General features: G+C 52.8%; 1 protein-coding gene across 6 annotated transcripts in view; it reads left to right on the top strand.

The window, feature by feature from the left end:
* WARS1 (tryptophanyl-tRNA synthetase 1) overlaps window positions 1–17,585 on the top strand; it is a 32,103-nt gene extending 14,518 nt beyond the window's left edge. For all 6 annotated transcript variants that reach the window (XM_026515306.4, XM_044389933.3, XM_044389931.3 and 3 more), the window contains 7 exons: window positions 3,976–4,095; window positions 4,619–4,801; window positions 9,118–9,218; window positions 10,909–11,021; window positions 11,228–11,401; window positions 15,351–15,491; window positions 16,360–17,585. In XM_026515306.4, the coding sequence (XP_026371091.1) occupies window positions 3,976–4,095; window positions 4,619–4,801; window positions 9,118–9,218; window positions 10,909–11,021; window positions 11,228–11,401; window positions 15,351–15,491; window positions 16,360–16,521 (994 nt within the window). In that variant the 3' untranslated portion in view covers window positions 16,522–17,585. The remainder of the gene's footprint in view (window positions 1–3,975; window positions 4,096–4,618; window positions 4,802–9,117; window positions 9,219–10,908; window positions 11,022–11,227; window positions 11,402–15,350; window positions 15,492–16,359) is intronic.
* The last annotated feature ends 2,517 nt before the right edge of the window (window positions 17,586–20,102 follow it).

The following is a 20,102-nucleotide window of genomic DNA, read 5'->3' on the forward strand; positions in this document are numbered from 1 at the left end:
TAAGGGTTATTTAAACTTACTAAATAGTCTTGATTACTGTGGTTTTGTACTAAGTTTTGACATTGGAAAGTTTGAGTTCTCCAGCTTTATTCTTCTTTTCAAGATTATTTTGCCTGTTCTGGGTCCCTTGCCTTCCTGAGTTATTTTAGGATTAGCTTGCTAATTTCTGCAAAAAAAAAAAAGAAAAAACTGGGATTTTGATAGGGATTGCACTGAATCCATCAGTTTAGGGAGTGTTGCATCTTAAAATGTTAAATCTTCCAATCCATGCACATAGAATGTCTTTCCACTCAGGGCCATAGTTTCTTTCCAGTGGTGTTTTATAGCGTTCAGTTTATAAGTCTCGTACTTCTTTTGTTAGATTGTGGGCATAACGTTGGGTCCCATGAGTTAAGGGGTCAGTCCATAAAGAGTGCCCCCCAGCCTACTTAGATGCCAATCACAAGTCCAGGTTGTCACCTGTGCTTCTGACTGACCAGCTATAAATCAGAGGTTCCCACAGTCCCCTCCTGGGGTTTATTAATTTGCTGAAGTGGTTCACATAACTCAGGAAAACCATTTACTTACAGGATTACTGGTTTATTATGAAAGGACATAACTCAGGAACAGGCAAATGGAAGACATGCAGAGAACAAGGTCTTTAGGAAGGTTTGGAGGTTCCACGCCCTCTCCACGTGCGCTACTCTCCCCACACGTGCACATGTTCACCGACCAGAAGCTCTCCAGACCACATCCTTTTGGTGTTGTACAGGGGCTTCATTACATAGGCGTAATCATTAGTGATTAAGCTCAATCTGCAGCCCCTTTTGTGGGGAAAGGGTCTGATAAGTACCAACCTCTAATTAGGGTTGGTTCCCCTGGCAACCAGTCCCCATCCTTAGGTTACCTAGGGACTTTGTAAAAGTCACCTTATTAACATAAACTCAGGTGTGGTTGAAAGGGGCTTTGTTACATGAATGTCACATTTATGCCTCTTATCACTTAGGAAATTCCATGGACTTTAGGAGCTCTGTGACAAAAACCAAATATATATTTCTTACTATAAATCACAATTATCTCACTTCTCTATAGAAATACAACTGATTTTTGTCTATTGATCTTAAATCCTGCAGCTTTACTTCATTTATTAGCCCTAATAGGTTTTTTTCTTTTTTTGAGGGTTCTCTAGAATTTTCTGTGTGTAGAATCATGTCTCCTAAGAATGAAGGTAATTTGACTCCTTCCTTTCCAATTTGGATTTCTTTTTTCTTGCCTAATTGCTCTGGCTGGAACTTCTAATACAGTGTTGAATAGGAGTGGTAACAGCAGGTATCCTTGCCTTATTCCTTTTTTTTTATTTATTTGGTGAGAGAGGGAACACAAGCAAGGGGAGTGGGAGAGGGAGAAGCAGGCTTCCCACTGTGGGGCTCGATCCTGGAACGCTGGGATCATGACCTGAGCTGAAGGCAGACGCTTAACGACTAAGATGTTAGATTTTGTCAAACTCTTTTTCTGCATCCGTTGAGATAATCATGTGATTTTGTCTTCTATGTAATATAGTGTATCACATTGATGCATTTTTGTAAGTTGAACCAACTTTGCATGCCTGGGACAAATCCCACTTGATCATGGTGTATCATCCTTTTTACTTGTTGCTGGATTTGGTGTGTGAGTTGCTGAGGATGTTTTTGTCTGTATTCATAAGGGTCTGTAGTTTTCTGTTGATGTCTTTGCTTGGGGTGTCAGGATATCCTGGCCTCGGGATAAGTTTGCAGGTAATCCCTCTTCAATTTTTTTGGGAGGATTTATGAAGGATTGTTGTTAATTTTTTTTTAAGGATTTATCCATTCATTTTAGAGATGGAGAGAGCATGAGCCAGGGGGGAGGAGCAGAGGGAGAGGGACAAACAGATTCCCCGCTGAGCCTGACACAGGGCCCAACCCCAGGACCCCGAGATCATGACCTGAGCCGAAATCAAGTCAGATGTTTAACTGACTGCACCACCCAGCACCCCTGTTAATTGTTTTTTAATATTTGATAAAATTCACCATGAAGCCATCTGGTCCCAGGCTTTTCTTTGTGGATCATTTTTTGATTGCTACTTCAATTTCTTTGTTATAGATCCGTTCAGATTTTCTCTTTCTTTTGGAGTCAGTTTGCTAGTTGTTTCTCTCCAATAATTGGTCTTTTTCATCAGGGTTGTGGGCATACGCTTGTTCCTAGTATTCCTTTGTAATCCTTTTTATTCCTGTAAAATCAGTAGTAATGTCCCTTTTTTCATTCCTGACTTTGGTAGAGTCTTCATTTTTTTTCCCCTCTTGGTCACTTTAGCTCAAGGTTTACCAATTTTGTTGATCTTAAATCAAAACTTTTTATCTTGGGGCAACTGGGTGACTCAGTCAGTTAAGCATCTGCCTTCGGCTCAGGTCTTGATGGGAGTCTCTTTCTCCCTCTCCCTGTGCCCCTCCCCCTGCTCCTCTCTCACTCACTCTCTCTCAAATAAATGAAATCTTTAAAAAAAAAAATTTTTAGTCTCAGCACTTGACAGTCCTTCTTGCCCATGCACCTTACTTTATTTACTTCAGTATAGTAACCCTATAGGCGCTTGGCTTAGGGCGTCATAGGACTTGCAGCTTTTGGCCATTCACAGATTTGAGAATGCCCCTCTGTCTAATTTTATCATCTGTAAAGTAGGGAATTAGCTGGCGAGCTGCAAACTGTGGGCTTTGACTAGGCTCCCTCACCTGCCGGAAGCCATTCTCACAAAGCTGAGCTCTGAGTGCTTACCTGAGTCCATCATCTGCACCGCTCGAGAGCGCCTTGCCCCCAGGGCAGCACGTGGGCGAAGGCTCTCAGAGACTTGAAGAACAGCTCAGGGGACAGCTGCATTTTTTTTCTCTCCTATAAACCCATAAAAGTTTGATTTGGTTAATTGTGAGAACCAAAGAAGGACTCTTTCTTCCAAAATTAAGTTTAATTCTTTCCTTATTTCAAAAGCAGTATATTATTGGTCCCTGTAGGAGAAAAATAAAATAAATAAAATTAAATTAAAAAATGAAATCTCAACACAAAGAAACAATTCCCATAATCCCATGAGCCCAGAGAGGAGCACTGTTAACCCTTGATGTGGGGTATGAGGAGGAGTCACTTTTTAGAATACTCGTGTGGGGTCTCCTACTCGGACCCCTGAAAAAGGTCCTCTTTTATTTGGGGACACTTTGTCCAGAAACAAAGAACATTTGCACCCTTGAGTAGTGGTTTCACACCCTGGCGAACTTTGTGATCACTGAGGGAGCTTTTTAAAAATAACAGATTCCCAGACGTCACCCAAACCCACTGAATCAGAATTTCTGAAGGTGGGACCCAGGCAGAGGTAATGCGACCAGGTGATTCTGACGCATAGCCAGGAAGGAGAACCCTTCATGTCATCGTCTGTGGACCGCAGTCCCGGAGACAGGTGGATGAGTCCAGAATGACGCCCAGCTGAAGACACTTGGTCCCAGCCTGGCTGAGGAAGCCCAAGTGAGATTTCCAGCTAGGGACTTGCCCTCCACACTCCTAGGAGTTCTTTCTAACTCCTGTCCCTGAGTCAGGACTGTGTGGAACCCTGCAGTCTCCCCGGTCTAGATCTCCAGAGTCTCCAGGCTAGGGGTTCTGACCAAGGATTGTGTAGTTTCAGCTTGGTGTCATTCCCAGGAACAGGTGTAAAGTAGATGGTGTGTGGATGTTGGTATTTGAAGTTTCTGAAGGGCTTACATTGGCTGCCCAACCGTATCCCTCTTTCATTCCAGACCTGCATGTCTTTTACTTTAAAACAATCACAGGAGAAAGAAATCATATTGGTAGACGTTTCCTGTCATTTTTCTAATATGGGCACCATGGGTAACAAATTCTAATCGTTGTGTTGTGTTTTCTCTGTCTTGTCCAAGTGAGCATTAGTGCTTTAGTGTTTCTCTCAGTGTTTCACACCATTTCCTTTTCTCCTTTTTCCTTTAGAGATGTGAACCAAATTCTTGATGCCTATGAAAACAAGAAGCCATTTTATCTGTATACAGGCAGGGGCCCCTCTTCTGAAGCAATGCATGTAGGTCACCTCATCCCATTTATTTTCACAAAGTAAGTATTGTATCGTATGTCTTTTTTCCCTTTTATTAGTGAATTAGGAATGTTAGTTATCAACCATGTCAGAATGACAGGACAGTCCTAGTTGTATTTGTTAAACGAGGTATGAGGGGACTGGTGCCGTTGTGGCTTTGGTTCCCTCTGTTTCCAGTGTCACGTTAGAAAGCGTGGTATGATGGAGCAAGCACGGCTTTGGAGTCAGCCTGTCTGTCTCCTCCTGTCCCTGTCCCTGTGACCGTAGCAGTCAATTCCCTGAGCCACCTTTTCTACGTCTGCAGGAGGGGACTGATAACACGTACCTCCTAAAACCATCGCCAGGCTGCAAAATCGCGTAGATCAGCTCGCACGGAGCAGAACACAGGGCCTTCTGCACTGCTGAGTGTCGTAGCCCAGCTTCACGGCTTAAGATTGTGTGATTGGATAGACAAAGTTTTGACACACATTCTCAGTAGGAGCTGTGTGTTCAGATGCAGAACAGGGAAGTGAGATGACAGCCTTCTTCCCGCGTGTCTCGCAGGTGGCTGCAGGATGTGTTTAACGTGCCCTTGGTCATCCAGATGACGGATGATGAGAAGTACCTGTGGAAGGACCTGACCCTGGACCAGGCCTATGGCTATGCCGTGGAGAACGCCAAGGACATCATTGCCTGCGGCTTTGACATCAACAAGACTTTCATCTTCTCCGACCTCGACTACATGGGGTAAGGAGTGCGTGGCTGCATGTCCTTAAGATCTGGAGAACGTTTTCCTTCCTTTCTGACATGTCGGGATGTGGTTTCTTGGTCTCTTTCACCAGCTGAGGTTTCCAGCCCCAGCTTGAGACGGAATTGTATTTTCCCTCCAGGGAGAGTCAGTTTGCTGGGTTAGGGTCTTTCTCTTTCTTGGAGTACCTTTTTCCTCACAGAGAAAAGACTGGCTGGCACACGGTCCCCTCACAGTCCAGTTCTTTAAATCGGCCACTCCGTAGCTGAAATATTGCATTCAGAAAACCCTTGTATTGAAGCTTTTTTTTTTTTTTTTAAGACTTCATTTATATGTCAGAGAGAGAGTACTAGAGAGCAAGCGTAAGCAGGGGGAGCAGCAGGCAGAGGGAGAAGCAGGCTCCCGCTGAGCAAGGAGCCCAGTGCGGGACTTGATCTGGGATCAGAAGCCACAGCGGCACCAGTCCCCTCATACCTGGGATCGCAACCGGAGCGAAAAGCAAACGCTTCACCAACTGAGCCACCCAGGTGTCCCCAAATTGAAACTTCTGAGGTTTTCTTCATCCCAAATGACTACCAAGAACTGTGTTAGAAAAATAAGACTCTGGGGTGCCTGGGTGGCACAGCGGTTGGGCGTCTGCCTTCGGCTCAGGGCGTGATCCCAGCGTTATGGGATCGAGCCCCACATCAGGCTCCTCCGCTAGGAGCCTGCTTCTTCCTCTCCCACTCCCCCTGCTTGTGTTCCCTCTCTCGCTGGCTGTCTCTATCTCTGTCAAATAAATAAATAAAATCTTTAAAAAAAAAAAAGAAAGAAAGAAAAATAAGACTCTGTCACGTGTCCCAGTAAGAATATGTTGTTCTGCTCAGCAAGTACTTCCTGAGCACCTGAGATGCAGTGCTCCCCCCAAGGCTCTGGCGGTCCCCAGGAATGTAAGGGGTGTGGCCCCTGTCACTGAGGGCTCGTCGCCGGGCCAGGACAGGGTGCGGCAAAGCACGGGATGGACTGTGTTCAACTGAGTGTGGAGGAGCTTATTACCGTTTCCCCAGAATGTCCCCTTTATAGGATTGCATCCAGGTGGTGGCTTCATATCCACAGAAATAGTTGCCTTGATAAGAAGTCTGGCCTTTCTGCCAACTAGTAAATGAATTCCTAACTTTTTAATTTTATCTGTGAGGTTTTTAAAATCACTTCTCTGTGGGCATAGAGACATTGTGGTGTCCTTGAGGAGACATGGTCTTTGAAGGAAGAACACAGACCTGGTTTCAAGTCCTGGCACCTCTGTTTAATGGTCATGAGTCGCAGCAAGGCTGGTCAATGAAATAGAGTTACATGAGACCTTAGGAGTCATCATCATTATAATTTGCATGGTGCTTTATTTTCTCTCTCTCCCCTCATTCCTTAAGAAGACCTGATTCTCCTGCTCGCGCACATAGCCACACCCTGGGCCCTGCTGCTCTTTCCAGGGCCAGGCCGAGCTGGCAGCTGCCCAGTCACCACATCCTGTGGTGCTGCCTCTTGCCTCCCACGGTAGCCCCTCGCGGCCTCAGTCCCCCACCAGCCAGCACTCTCTGTGAAGCACAGATGGTCTTGCCACTCTCCACCCCGTGCCGCTCCCACTCTGTCATCATCAGGATGAAGCACTCACTTTCCATGACAGGCCCTTCAGTGATTAGGCTGGTGTTTCTCTCCAGTGTCACTGCCACCTCAGCGAGACGGAACACTCTGCAGTTCCACAGCCCCCCTCTTCTCTGCCCAGAGATCCCCCCCTCTTCTGACCTCACCTGTCCCAATGCGGAGGAGCCCTACGTGGTCTCCAAACACACGGGCAAGCATCACCTCTTCCTGGGAGCAGTCCCTCCCACGGTCCAATTCACATGCGCCCCCCAGCACACCAGGCTCCACCTTGGCCACATCTGGTATGGGGTGAGGGGTGGCCATACTCCGCTGGGTCAGTAAAACAAATAGTCACTGAGTGCTCTCTGTGGCCAGTGCCCTCCTAGGCCCTGAGAACCCAGCAGTGAGCCAAGCAGGGTCGCTGCCTCGCTGACCGGAGGTGCTGGTGGGGCAGAAACAAACACCTCCTGCATCCACGATGATGACAGTGGTAGGCGCGGGAGGGGCCACCACACACACACACACACACACACACCCTCTGCACTCTGCACATTCTGAGAGAATTCGGGATCCGAGGCCACTTGCCCAGCCCATCTCTCTGCGTTCTGCACTTGGTGTCCTCAACCTTGCTCAAGAGGAACTTCCTTTTTCTTCATGAACTCAGAGTAGAAATGAAAACCCAGATGACTTGTACATCAGAGGGTCTGTGCTGCCTCTTCTCAGAAAGACCTTTTAGGTTGAACCTAAGTTCAGGAGAGAGTTTTAAAAGTTAAGTCCTGTTTTCAAATGTCTTATTCCCTTTAAGAGTTTTTTTGTTTGTTTGTTTGTTTGTTTGTTTGTTTGAACAGTTGAACTTTTTTTTTTTCCTTGAAATTTAATTCAAAAAACTCAGATTTTTAATTTAACAAAGCTCCTTCCTGGTCTTCAGGAGCTGAAACTACAACCAAGCCAGCCTCCACCCTCTCTTTGGGTGGGAGCGAAGCGGCGAGGGCCCCATGGGGAAAGAAGCCCAGGGCAGGCAAGCTGGCTCTGGACGCCCCGTCCCCACACACGTTTCTGGCCCTGTGTGTGGGCCCAAGGAGGCCTTCCTGCCAGGAGCCGTGGGGGATGGAAAGCCACTGCACCGGGGATCTGAGAGCTGGTGTTCCAGACCCAGCCCTGCTCCTGGTTGGTGTGGTTCCTTTGGGCAAGTCCTTACATTCTCTGAGCCTCCGTTAGCCTGTAAGTCGGGGGCTTCGTACTAGTGAGAGCAGTCTAGCGGAGGGGTTCGTCAGCGTGCCTGCCTGGGTTCACCTCCTGACCACCGTTTCCTGTGTGATGGGCACCTGAGTTATCTGCTCTCTGCCCGCTTACTCAGCCCACTCCTTCATGCAGTAGCTATTCCTTGAGCATTCCAGGGAGCACCCGTGTTGGGAGCATTTCGCATGCTGCCAGGTTCCCAGTGTGTCCTCTCTCTGTAACACGGTCCCTAACCCCACCCCGACCAGTGCCCTGGGGCCGAAACTCAGCAAGCTGCTACGTGAAAGTGGCTCTCTCCCCTCTCCTGCTCCTGAGTGGGACTTGGTTCAACTCTGCCCAAGCCCTGGTGTGGGGTCTTTGCCTTTACAGTCCTCCCTGCCTCATGGCTGCCCCCAACCCAGGCAGCCAGTGCCCCTATATTTCTGACACCTCACCCCCACCCCCGCATCTGCCCAGGGACATTCAGGAGTTCTCCATCCAGGGACAAAAGTCTTAAACTTTTTCAAAAGCTGCAAGATGTGGTGAGAAAAGCATAGGCGTTGTGGCCAGCCGAGCCTGGTTTTGGATCCCAGCTCTTGTGCTCACTGGGTCTGTGACATGACCCTTAACCTCTCAGAGCCTCGGTCTTTACCTGGAAAGTGGAGGCAAGGCTGCTACTTCAAAGGGGAGTTGAGCAGTGTTAATCCATGTCCAGCACTTAACAGCTCCTGCCACATGATGTAAACACATAGTAAACAGTAGCTCTTCCAGTTTTTCTCTTTCTGTCTCTGTGGGGCCTGACACCTGCTGCGGTAGAGAGTAGAGCTGCTGAGCATATTAGAGATGCCATATAAGAAGTCTCTCTGGGTTCTGTCCCCTCCCTGTATTTGCTTCATCCTCAGCCTAGGTCCCTCTGGTAGCAGAATGGCTGCTGCAGGTCCAGGCCTCCCGTCTGCATCCCTCACCATCTAGGAGAGAGTATCTGGTTGCTTGAGCCAGCCACTGTGGGCCAGCCCTGTTGAGCATGAGGTCATCCTGCCCAGACAGCACCGCTGCCGAAGTGGACGGGGCCGTGGCAGCTGGATGCGTTGGTTTCTCTGCAGATAGTCTCCCACCACACAGAACAGGGTCTGTCTCACAGGAACGCTCCCTCGGGGCTCCCATACCGAAAGCTCTACAGCACACTTGGCCGCTGACCCTGGCAGAGCTGAAATGCTCCTTGCAAGCCACAGAGTCTGATCCTGTTACGTTCTTGCCTCGTCCGCCCATCATCTGGCGTCGGTCTCACACTGGTTCCCACACTTCCCTGGCAGCTCCGCTTGGCCTGCTGCAGCTCTTCACTTAGAGATGCCCTCTGAGCACCTTCCTGCCCAGCCTGTGTCCTCAGCCCACAGCTGCATACTTGGGCTGCACCGTCTGCTGCTTCGGCTCTGGCGGGCGGCTGCCCTCTGAACCCGGTGCTTGATTCCGATTGTCTTTGCAGGATGAGCCCAGGCTTCTACAAGAACGTGGTGAAGATTCAGAAGCACGTTACCTTCAACCAAGTAAAAGGCATTTTCGGTTTCACTGACAGTGACTCCATCGGTAAGGAGCTTGCCGTGGCCTGCAGCCTGGGGTGAAACACGGGCGGCTGCCCGGGGCCCAGCTGCCTCTCAGGTGGCAGCCTTTGCCCCTCACCTCCCCACAGCGAGCCCACGGGCAGGTCTCCCTGGGAGCCGGAGGAGCTGGTGCCATGCCTGCGGCCCCATTTCTGGGCCTCGGGGCTGTACTTCAGGAGACCATCTGTCACTCCTCAGTCCCCCACTAAGAGGTTTAGAAGGAAGGAGAAGGGTGGGGATGATTAGAGTTCCTCTGCCTGCTCGTGGGGTCCCAGCTAGTGTGGGTGCCTCTGCTAGAGGCCAGGAGCCTCTTCCCCTGTAAGAGCTTGAGCAGAGCCCTGAGGAGCCCACCCTGCCCACCTTCCTTGTCCTTCCGTGGCTCAGCCCCCTGCACAACACACGTCCCTTTCCATATACTTCCATGCCTGTCAGATGCGTCAGCCTTCTCCTCCTAGTCCCACAGCTCCTGAAGCTAAGAATTGATCCCTGAGACTTGTGGGTCTCCTGCTCCCCTCCCCTATTTTGTTTCTGGGGCTCGGCTCCAGGCCGAGCAGCCGCTATCCCAGGACAGCATCCCAGGGTGTGCCTGCGGGTGCCACATGGGAGAGCTTGTCCTGCTGGGAGGGGCACAGCCCAGGGCCCTGGTGCTGAGGGACCATCAGGAGCAAGAGCAGAAACGCCGCCGTGGAGAGGCCTCACTGGGGGGCTTTTCACATGAGCAAGAGCCTTTTCTTGGATGTTTCGGTCAAATGCATTCCTGACAATTGGGACATAACCCTGTGCTTTCGAGAGGGTTTCTATTGTCGGAATGCCAGCATTTCATGGGAAGATGTCTCAGGGAAGGCGGCACTGGGCGAGTAAGAGACAGTAGACCTACGACTAGCCACACACGCTGTGCTGCCCGACACCTGGGTTTGAGTCCTGGCCCAGCCGGCTGCTTGCTGTGTCTTAGCTGTGGCAAGCTATGTCGACAGTCTGAGCCTCAAAGTCCATGTCCGTAAGTGGGGGCCATGTGGCACTTTTTTGTAGAGGTGTGAGCAGTAGACGAGCCCGGGGAAGGCCCCAAGCACAGCCTGCATCCCCATGCAGGAAATGGCCGCCACTGTGTGCGTGAACGGGGCACTGGTGGTGGTGGCAGCGTGAGTGTGCCCACGTAGCACAGCTGGTGGGGGCTGGCCCAACACCGCTTGTCCGAGCTCACACAAAGGTCAGTGCCCTTGGACCCCTTGTGCAGGTCTAAGCAAATAGCAGTAGCGGTGTTAACAACAGCACTTGAAATCTGAAAACAGTTTTAGGTACCAGGTCATCGTAATTTGTATGATTAAAGGCGAGGAACAACTTATGTGCCCGTGGGTAAAGCCTGGCTGAACACTCCCAGACACATTTACAGGACAATGTATTTAACAACTACCCAAATGAGGGGAAAGGTGAGGAAAAAACTGGATAGTGTGCAATCACAACAGAAACGCAGAGGGAAATTGAGAAGACATGAAAAGAGACACACACTGGAACTGTAGATTGTCTCTCTTCCTTACTGTTCTGTGCTTTCTGAGTCTCTAGAGCGATGATCGCGTCTCTAAAGGGGAGAACGCCTGTTCGTGTTCATCCCTCTTGCTGGGTGAATTAACCAGAACAGGAGTCAATGTCGTGTGTAAAAATACTGTGTTTGCACTTAGGGAAGATCAGCTTTCCTGCCATCCAGGCTGCCCCCTCCTTCAGCAACTCATTCCCTCAGATCTTCCGAGACCGGGCAGACATCCAGTGCCTCATCCCCTGTGCCATCGACCAGGTCAGGAGGCAGAGCGAGGCGTTGTTTGGTCTGGGGCGCTGCACTCTTTGATGGGGATGGAGGTTTTAAAAGGTGTTGGGCCGGGGGCGGTCCTGTAAGCTACTTGGGAGCTGGGAGCTTCCCATGGAGCCACGGAGGTATTGTCCACGGGCTGACAGCCAGCCTGTTTCTGCCAGCTGTCCTCAGAGGCCCCTCTGCCTCCACAGGATCCTTACTTCAGGATGACAAGAGACGTCGCCCCCAGGATCGGCTACCCTAAACCAGCCCTGCTGCACTCCACCTTCTTCCCCGCCCTGCAGGGGGCCCAGACCAAGATGAGCGCCAGCGACCCCAACTCCTCCATCTTCCTCACGGACACCGCCAAGCAGATCAAGAATAAGGTGAGCACCGTCTGGGGTGGAGGGGCAGCCTGTGCACACAGAGCAGACGTGCCATACACACACACACACACACACACACACACTCGCAGTCACGCACACGTGTGGCGTGACTATTCTTCCAGCATCCTCGCCACGGCGCTGGGTTCCAGGATCAGTGACAACGGCTGCCCGTGACCTCAAGGCGGCTGTCCCTGTTCCCCAGCACCCGCTGAACTTGTGAAAGTTTGGATTTTTCTTCTCTTTCTTCTCTGCTTTTCTCACCAGTGCTCTGCTCTGGAAGCAAAATCATGGCAGTTTTCTTTTTTTGTTGTTGTTTTTTGTTTTTAAGATTTTATTTGAAAGAGAGAGCATGAGTGGGAGGAGGAGTAGAGGGAGAAGGACAGACAGACTCCCCGCTGAGCAGGGAGCCTGACTCGGGACTCGATCCCAGGACCTTGAGATCATGACCTGAGCCCAAAGCAGACGCTTCACCGACTGAGCCACTCAGGCGCCCCGTGGCAGTTTTCTTGAAAGTAAATGATAGAACATATTCTAGTGAATTTTCAAGCAACGGTCATAGTCCAGTAGATGGACCAGGAGCTTTGTGGTTTTGGGCTTTATTTCTCATGGCGGAGACAGTGGTGAGTGCCCTTAGAGGGATGAAGGCCAGAGAGGATGACCAGCTCAGCCTAGGTGGGGCTTAGGGGCCGCACATTCTCACGGACACTGGGAACGGGTGGGGTCCCTTCAATAAGACAGTCGTGTCTGACCCGGCATGCAACGGGCACTCAGCAAATATTTGTCAAGTCACCAAAGAAATGAGAATTAGGAATCCGTTTGATCTTTTTTCCTTCCCAGGGCCCTGCTTCTGTTGCTCAGGGCTGAACTACAGGTACAGCCCCCTCACTGTCCCATGAAGCTGTTGACATTTTATTTGGAATCAGGTGTGTGTCTGTGGGTGGGAAGTTTATAGCAGGAGTGACCAAATCAGTATCTGAGGTGTGTAATACAACCGTCTGCAACCCCTTCCAGGGTCCCTAGCGGCTTCTGGTTGACAGCGAAGAAACCTTTAATGTCCAAACTCTCTTCCACCCTCTGTTGGCAGCTGGTATATTCAGGGCTTTTCTTAGCCTTTCACTACTGGTTGGAAGTTCCAAAGCACTGAGTACAGAAGTGGGAGGGGGGCTCCTCTTCTCTGCAGAAAAGAAGGCATTTTGTTTGGTTTTTTAGTTTTAAAGAAGTCATTTTTGGATCCAAGGCATTTTTCCTTCGCTTAGGGACCAGCAAAGGCCCTGAGGGCTGCGTGGGCAGTGAGCGTGAGGTCAGGAAGCACACGGCTGCAGAGGCCGCGAGGGTTGTGAGCGGCATGTGGGGCAGGACTGGCCAGGGGTGGGGCATTTGCTCCGGCTCTCCTGAGAATAGCAGCAGTAGCCGGGCTGGGCACACGGCAGCTTGGCTGTGTCATCTCCTGCCACGTGGTCGCCTGTGTGATCTCACCAAGTCCTGTCAACCACCCGGGAGGCCATGTTCATCTTGTAGGCAAGGAAGTCAAAACTCAGAGGGACCAGGCAGCTTCCTATGTCCACACAGCTGGGGAGTGGTGGGGTTGGGACCGGAACCCAGCTCCCCAGTTGCATGGGCCCTCCCATGGCCTAGAGTCAGGAACCCCAGGTTGTCAGTGTCCTGCCGCTTCACTGCCGTCGGTGAGTGACCTTGTCCAGGTGAGACATCTCTGAAGTGGGAGCCGCTGTACTGACTTCATAGACTTGAGACAAGGCTTACGTTTGATCACATGTAAAAAGTGTTTGTGAACTGTGGAGTGCAGCCCAGATTTAAGAATTTAGTTCAAAATGAAGAGTTGGTCAGCTGCTTTGCAGGATAGGCCAAAACAGGCCTTCCCCAGGCTGTCACACAGGCCCTGCTCTGGAGCCCGCCAGACCAGTCCTTCCTGCCGGCAGCCTCGGAGTATGGAACTCCTCTTCAGGGACGAGTGTCTGTGACGCAGTTTGCCAGCCCGGCTACCCACTTGTGATTTTGGATCACAGGAGCCCTGTAGTACCCATGCCCAGAGCTGGCCTGGTTCAGTGGCCTCACCCTGCCCTGGGCCTGGGGGCTCCTACAGGCCAGCTCAACTGTCCATTGGATTGTAGCAGCCAGAGTGCACTCTCTCTTGGAGTTTGGTGGTTGAATCAAGCTCCCCTGTCCCTCAGCCCAGACATCCTTGCCAGGCATAGTTTCCTTTTACACCAGATCACGCTGGTTTTGGTATATCTCACTTGCTTTTGTTATTTTGGATCCTGGCCCCTGCATTCTGGTCCCCACAACCAAGGCTGCTCTGCACCCTAACCCAAACCCGTTTTCCTGTTGGTTTCCCATGAGGGGGGCCCCAGCCGCACTGAGGACCAGCCAGTCCAACACCAGGCAAACTTAAGCCATTGTCAGAAGATTGGTGTCCCAGGAAGGGTCAGCCTGGCTCTGCCATTCACTGCCACATTCAGCAGGTCCTTGACACTGCGCCCCGTTCTCGCCTGTAAGATGCGGAAAGCAGTACGGAGGTCACTGTGTTTTTGGCAATTTAGTGATGTGATCATGGTGACGCCCACCATTCGTGGCACGTCTTGGCCCCATGGGTGGAGTAGTACGTGGGTGGCAGCGGCACCCATGCATCTTGGAAAACATGCAACAGACGCACCTTTCCTCATCTTGCTATCAGACGAGGACCGGGAACTGTCCCAAGGCCCTTGGATAGCCTTTAAACCAGCCCTTGGAGCCTGGGAGGCTCTGTTCTCACGACTTTCTTCCTGGTACTAGAGGGTCTTCCCTGAGGCCTAGCAGTGACCTGGCTTCGCCTGTGAGCCTGAGCATAGGAAGAGGCCCGTGTGGGCAGGGGCTGCCCCGCGGCACCATCAGACCCCCAGCGACTGCCCAAGGGCGCCAGAGCTCAGGAGAACCCAGTCCTAGTGCTTTCTCTTCCCATTTGTTTTGTAGTTTCCATGGTTAGTGCAGTTTGCTTAACCTTGATGAAGGCAAGGGAAGATGAAGGTGCACTGGTCATTCCCCCCCACCCCGCCCCGTCCCCACCAGCATCCGGCCGTCTGTGCTTCCCCTTTGCGTGGGGCACAGAGCAGGTGCCGCTCCCTGCCACTGGACAGCCTCTGCCCTGGGGTCTGCCTGCTGCTGGTCCATAGCCCCGGAGCATCCCGTTAGCAATCTGCCCTGTGGTCCTGGGGAGGAGGAAGAAGCCTCTCAACCTAGGAACCGTCGCTCTACCCACCCTTTTCCCCAGTAAAGAAAAAGGGTGACATTTGTATACAGTGGGTCTCATGTGCTCGTGGGAAGAAGGTTGAGGAGACTGTCCTTTTTGGCTTTTCTTCTCTCGCTTCTTGGCCCTGATTTCTCCAAGATTATCTTGAGTGATTCCAAAAACCATTGTGCTAGTATCTGAGTCTTTTTTCAGCTCCGGAAACTGCATATTTTTAGGTGGGGCTGCCTGCAGGCGCTGTCTCCCTCTGCGTGTCTCCTGGGCTCTGCTCTCCCTTTCGAGCCCCACTTGTGTGGCTCCTGTTCTCCCTTCCACGGCAGAGGAGACAGCAGCCACCCTTCCTGCGTAGTCTGAAACTCGAAGGTGCTTGTGTCCATCTGTCACCTGAGGACACTTCCCCCGTGTTTCAGCATGGGCAGCGCTTTGGCTTTCCCAGCTCTGTTGTGCGTTTCGTGGGTGCGGAGGTTCAGAGCTAACCCGTTCTCCCCCCCTTCTCTTCAGTTGGCCCCATTGGCACAGACCCAGGCTTGACAGACAGGGAGGAGCAATTCGTGGGACTCTTCCGACCATGAGCCCCACCCTCCCAGCCCTGGGACCTGACAAGGCAGAAGGCAGTCACTGGCCCAGCTGCCACCCTCGGCTCCCAGCCAGTTTCCACACGCAGGGCGGCCTGAACCAACTAGTATCTCTGTGCTCTTGCTGCCACAGGTCAACAAGCACGCGTTTTCTGGAGGCAGGGACACCGTCGAGGAGCACAGGCAGTTCGGAGGCAACTGTGACGTGGACGTGTCCTTCATGTACCTGACCTTCTTCCTCGAGGACGATGACAAGCTCGAGCAGATCAGGAAGGTGAGCCCACAGGCTGCAGGGTCCAGCCGGCCCCCAGCTCTCTCACGGGACATGGGGGGGTCTGGCAGCCGAGCTTAGGGTGGTCGGAGCCCCTCAGGGCCTGGGCCTTGGGGGCAGGCCGTCAGCTGAGACAAGGTGAAAACCGAGGAGGTCCATCTGTCTTTAGTCACGTGCCAAGAAGCCTGGTGATAGTTCGCAAAAGAAAGCACGGGGCAGTGTGGTAGTCACCCACAACGGTCTCCCGTTACTGGACGCCACAGACCAGTAAATTCAAACAGGACAGAATAAGAGTTCAAATAATTCCCCCACCGAATTAGCGGGGCTTTGCGTTGCCGGAGTGTCGGCAGGGGCTTCGAGGCTCACCCAGGTGAGGCGAGGGTTGTGGCACGGCCCCTCAGCAGCAGTTTGGTGAGAAGTAGGAAGAGCCCGAAGAATATCTGTAGACTTGACCTCAGGTTTTCTGGTCCTTGGAATCTTTTCCACGGAAGTAATCCTGACTAAGAAAGAACTCGCCATACAAACATGTTTAAAACTGATCATAGTGAAAAGTCCAGGACAGACAGTACAGCACAGGGGACGCTGACTAGGCGTTGCAGGAGCCGGCAGGGAGCTGTCGGTTGTCCAGCGTGCGGAGCTCTGGCGCCCAGAGGGGAGGGCAGGGCGGAGAGTGGCGAGTCACGCCCCGCATCAGGCAGAATCCTCTCCATTTTAAGAAAAGCATCGTTTAAGGTGCAGGTCCTTGGACTTCTGGGCGCTGCCCCTGTGCCAGGCTCTGCGTGGGTGCCACGGGCTGGGCGGGCGCCCCGAGGAGTGAGGTGCCCGGGCACATGGAGCCGCTCGTCACTGCGGTCTGTCTCCTTCCGGGCAGGATTACACCAGCGGCGATATGCTCACTGGCGAGCTCAAGAAGACGCTCATAGAGGTTCTGCAGCCCTTGATCGCCGAGCACCAGGCCAGGCGCAAGGAGGTCACAGACGAGATAGTGAAAGAGTTCATGACTCCCCGGAAGCTGTCCTACGACTTTCAGTAACACTCCTTTTATATGTGCTTACAAGGAGTTGTAATTTACCAATAATTCCAGCCCCATCAAATCAGCACTACCCGTAGGCTCTGTCACATGGTAATTACTGGCCTGGTATCTGGAAGCCCTCTGTGTGTGTGTGTGTCAGTACTGTGTTTTCCCGTGACACCCTCCTTTCTGTCTCCTGTGGGCAAAACCCTTGGGGTGATTGGGTGCCGGCTAACATGTCATGGTCAGACAAACAGTCCAGCTGGAGCCTCTCCCACAGAGCAGCCCTCACCTGTGGGACGTTTGGCTCCACGTCCACAAGCCAGCCTGTCAGGTCCACAGGACACCTGCTGTTCCCTACACACCTTCAGACCTGCTTTGTGAAAGTGTGTAGTCTATACATCTGGAATCAAAACAGCACGAGCATAAATTAAAATGTGCTTTGAAAAGTCTACGTGGGGAAGTTTAATGGGCACAGAGGTATTTCAGCCCGTGCCCAAAAAAATTTAAAAGAATTGCCAGCCGAAAGCTTTGCTGTACGTTTGGCTAAGCGAGCTCCCAGCTTGAAAGCTGCTTTTCACATTGAATATTGGTCCAAGTTGGCTGGGTTTGACTAAATTGAGTCTTCTGTGGGCGAGACTCCGGTTCACTTCCCACACTCCAGACCATGCATGCACCGCACTCAAGAAATCATGCTTTTCCCTGAACGTACTAATACTTCGTTCCACCAAGTAATCCTTGACACTCCGCCCTGAAAGCCCATGGCCGCTTCACGCTGCTTGTGCCAGATGCTGAGGGGTCTGTTGTCTTTGCAGATGCTTTTGTTTTGACACTTGACTGGCGTGGAAGTCTCTGCACAGAGCAGTGCCCTGGGGCAGGTGGACGTAGCTAGAAAGCGCGCGGCAGCCGGCAAGGCCCTGAGCGGCGCATCCACGGGAGGCCTGGTTAACTGTGCACCCTGTGTAGTTTGGAAACGCTAAAGACCTATCTCAGGGAAGGCCCTGGGTTGAGGGGTCTGTGCTTTCTGGAAGTACGGGGTCCACTCCCTCATGTCACTCGTTGGCGTGAATAAACTTCCTCCGGTCCTTCCTGTGTCGCTGTGCTCTGTCTGGGGCTCGAGGAGGGAGCAAGCCTGCTTCAGGCCCCGGCAGTGCTGCACCTGCAGCGTCCCCGGGGTCCAGGGGGTCACAAGATGCCTTCTAGCCATTGGCAGGCGCCCTGCTGCTGGCTCTCCTACCTCATGGGACACCTCCAGCCACCCAGTGGGGATGTCTCAGCAAGCAGCTGTCCTCCGCACACAGGCCGGGCAGTGCCTGTGCTGGGTGGTATGGGAGCCGGCCTGGGCTCTAACCTGGGCCACCCGGCCACCTGAGGCCGAGGGCAGAGGCCCTGCCGGGATGGAGCCCCAGGCTCCCTCTACCTGCCCAACCTCAGCTGCAGGTGGGGAATCTGAGGCTTGAGAGAGGGCAGCGTGACTTGTCCAAGGCCACACACTGAGTTTGTCACAGAGCAGGCCTGTCCTGCCTTATTTGCTGTCTGCACACACACACACACACACACAGAGGGACCATTTCACAAAGGAGAGCACCGAGGGTCCCACCCTGGTGTGCGGGACAACCTCATCTGTCTCCTCCTCCGGCCTCAGCGCCCCCCGCCCCCAGCCAGAACCCCCAGCCCCGCTCACCTGGCTGTCTGTGGCCCTCCATGGCTAGATGACATCTTGTCTCTCCCTTGCACCCATATCACAGGTGCACTGAGCAGATAAAACAAGGGTTCACATGTGGCGTCCCCAGGGTGGCAGAGCACCAGGGCGGGAGTGCATGTCATCGGGGCCGCTCCTTCCTGCATGGGCTGTATGATTTTGGGCAGGACACCTAACCTCTGGGGACCCCCACCCCCGCCTGTTAGTGACCATACCTGACGTTGGGGTCTTAGGAGCAGTATCCTGGGTCAGTGGTCAGGTGACCCCCAATGGTCACTATTGGTAAGGGCCACAGCCGCTCCCAGCCCTGCATTTTGCTAAAAAAGCAGATTCTGAAGGAATCCCCTGGGGTTAGGATGGACAGGTGGAACAGCTCGGCAGGTGTCAGCAGGAGGTCAAGTCGCAGCCCCTGTGGTGTGGGAACTCTTACCAGAGGAGCTCCGACTGCCATCGCAGCTGAGCTGGGGCTGGGGACAGGGCACTGCGGGGGGGGGGGGGGGGGGGGCTGGCTAGGAGCAGGGAGCACACAGTTCAGAACAAGAACAAAGAAGGGGGCTCCCTGCCATCAGACATGCAGCTCTCCCAGGGAGTTCTGTGCCCCTTGGCCCTTCACAGAGGCGCATGATTCTCCTGTCGGCTGTGGGAGGCCTGGGGACACCACCCTGTATCTCCCACTTGAAATTTCAGGTGCAGCCTGGACTTCATTAAGGTGGCCACGGTTAATGGGAAGACCCAGCTGGGCCCGCCTTCTCTTCCCCATTTCTAAAAGAGGGGGCTGGGTCAGCCCTCCAAAGGCCTTGCCACCTAGAGAGCATTGAGGACCTGGGACCTGGCCTTCCTGCAAAGCCATTTCGCCAACGTGGGCCGGGCTGGCATCTCCAACCGGAGTCCCCACGCTCCCCAGCTGTGACTGGCAGAGCCGGGAGTGCTGCCAGTAACTCTCCTTGCAAGGCTAAAGCAAATGGGTACCAGTCGTCTTGCCAAAAGTGGACGTGGGGTCAGGGTTTTGATGAATTCTCAACATTTTGTTAGCTGGTACCCTTTTCCCAGCACCTGGCTAGAACGCCAGCATCTTTAACTTGAAGCTGGATGAACTTCCTGAAATCTAGGGCAGGACTTCCTTCATTCCACACCCCCTGAGCACCTACTATGTGCTAGGCCCTGTGCTGGATAGAGTCCAAATCAGACGTGGGTGCAGTGGGGTGTCAGGGGTGTGGGGCAGATGAGTGACCAAAACAAGGAGCTAGGGCCCCATGGGAGCCTAGAAAGCAGCCTAGTGGTCAGGCTGGGAGAGCTTCCTGAAGGAGGTGATGCCTGGGATTCGGAGTTAGCGAGGCAGAGAAGGGGGAAGGGTATTCTGGCGGAGAACGCTGGGTGTAAGTAAATACAGTATGACAGGAGCGGACTGGGACCGGAAGGTCCACCCACGTGTTCTGGGAAAGAGTTTCCAGAACACAAGAGGTCCTTTGGTCCAAATACATGGTCAAGGCCAGTGTCCGTGAGTGAGGATAATCGAGGCAGGTGTTGGCCGGCTTTACCAGAGCCCTGGCCCCTGAGAGCCCCCGTGACTGGAAGCCGTGTGGTGCCAACTAGAGAACTTGAGAAGTGTAGACGCCAGTCCACCCACCACCCCCGCCACAGCGGGCAGGCCCAGCTCCCTCTGAGCTGTTTGCTCACTGGTGTCAGGCTGTTGTGATGACCTGTGCAAGGGACCTGGCACCCAGCAGTGTTCAGGACGCACCACCCCCTCCCCTCCCTCCTCCAGGCCCCTGTGGAAAGGTGGCTCTCAGCCAAATGTCCGGGCAATGGAGGGACCAGAACCATTTCGCTCAGAAAGGGGTGGGTTTGGGATGAGGGTGGTGAGGAGAGCAAGCCTCGTGCTGAGGTTGAATGGCCACCT

This window comes from Ursus arctos, unplaced genomic scaffold, assembly GCF_023065955.2.
Source record: "Ursus arctos isolate Adak ecotype North America unplaced genomic scaffold, UrsArc2.0 scaffold_25, whole genome shotgun sequence".
NCBI classification, from domain to species: domain Eukaryota; kingdom Metazoa; phylum Chordata; class Mammalia; order Carnivora; family Ursidae; genus Ursus; species Ursus arctos.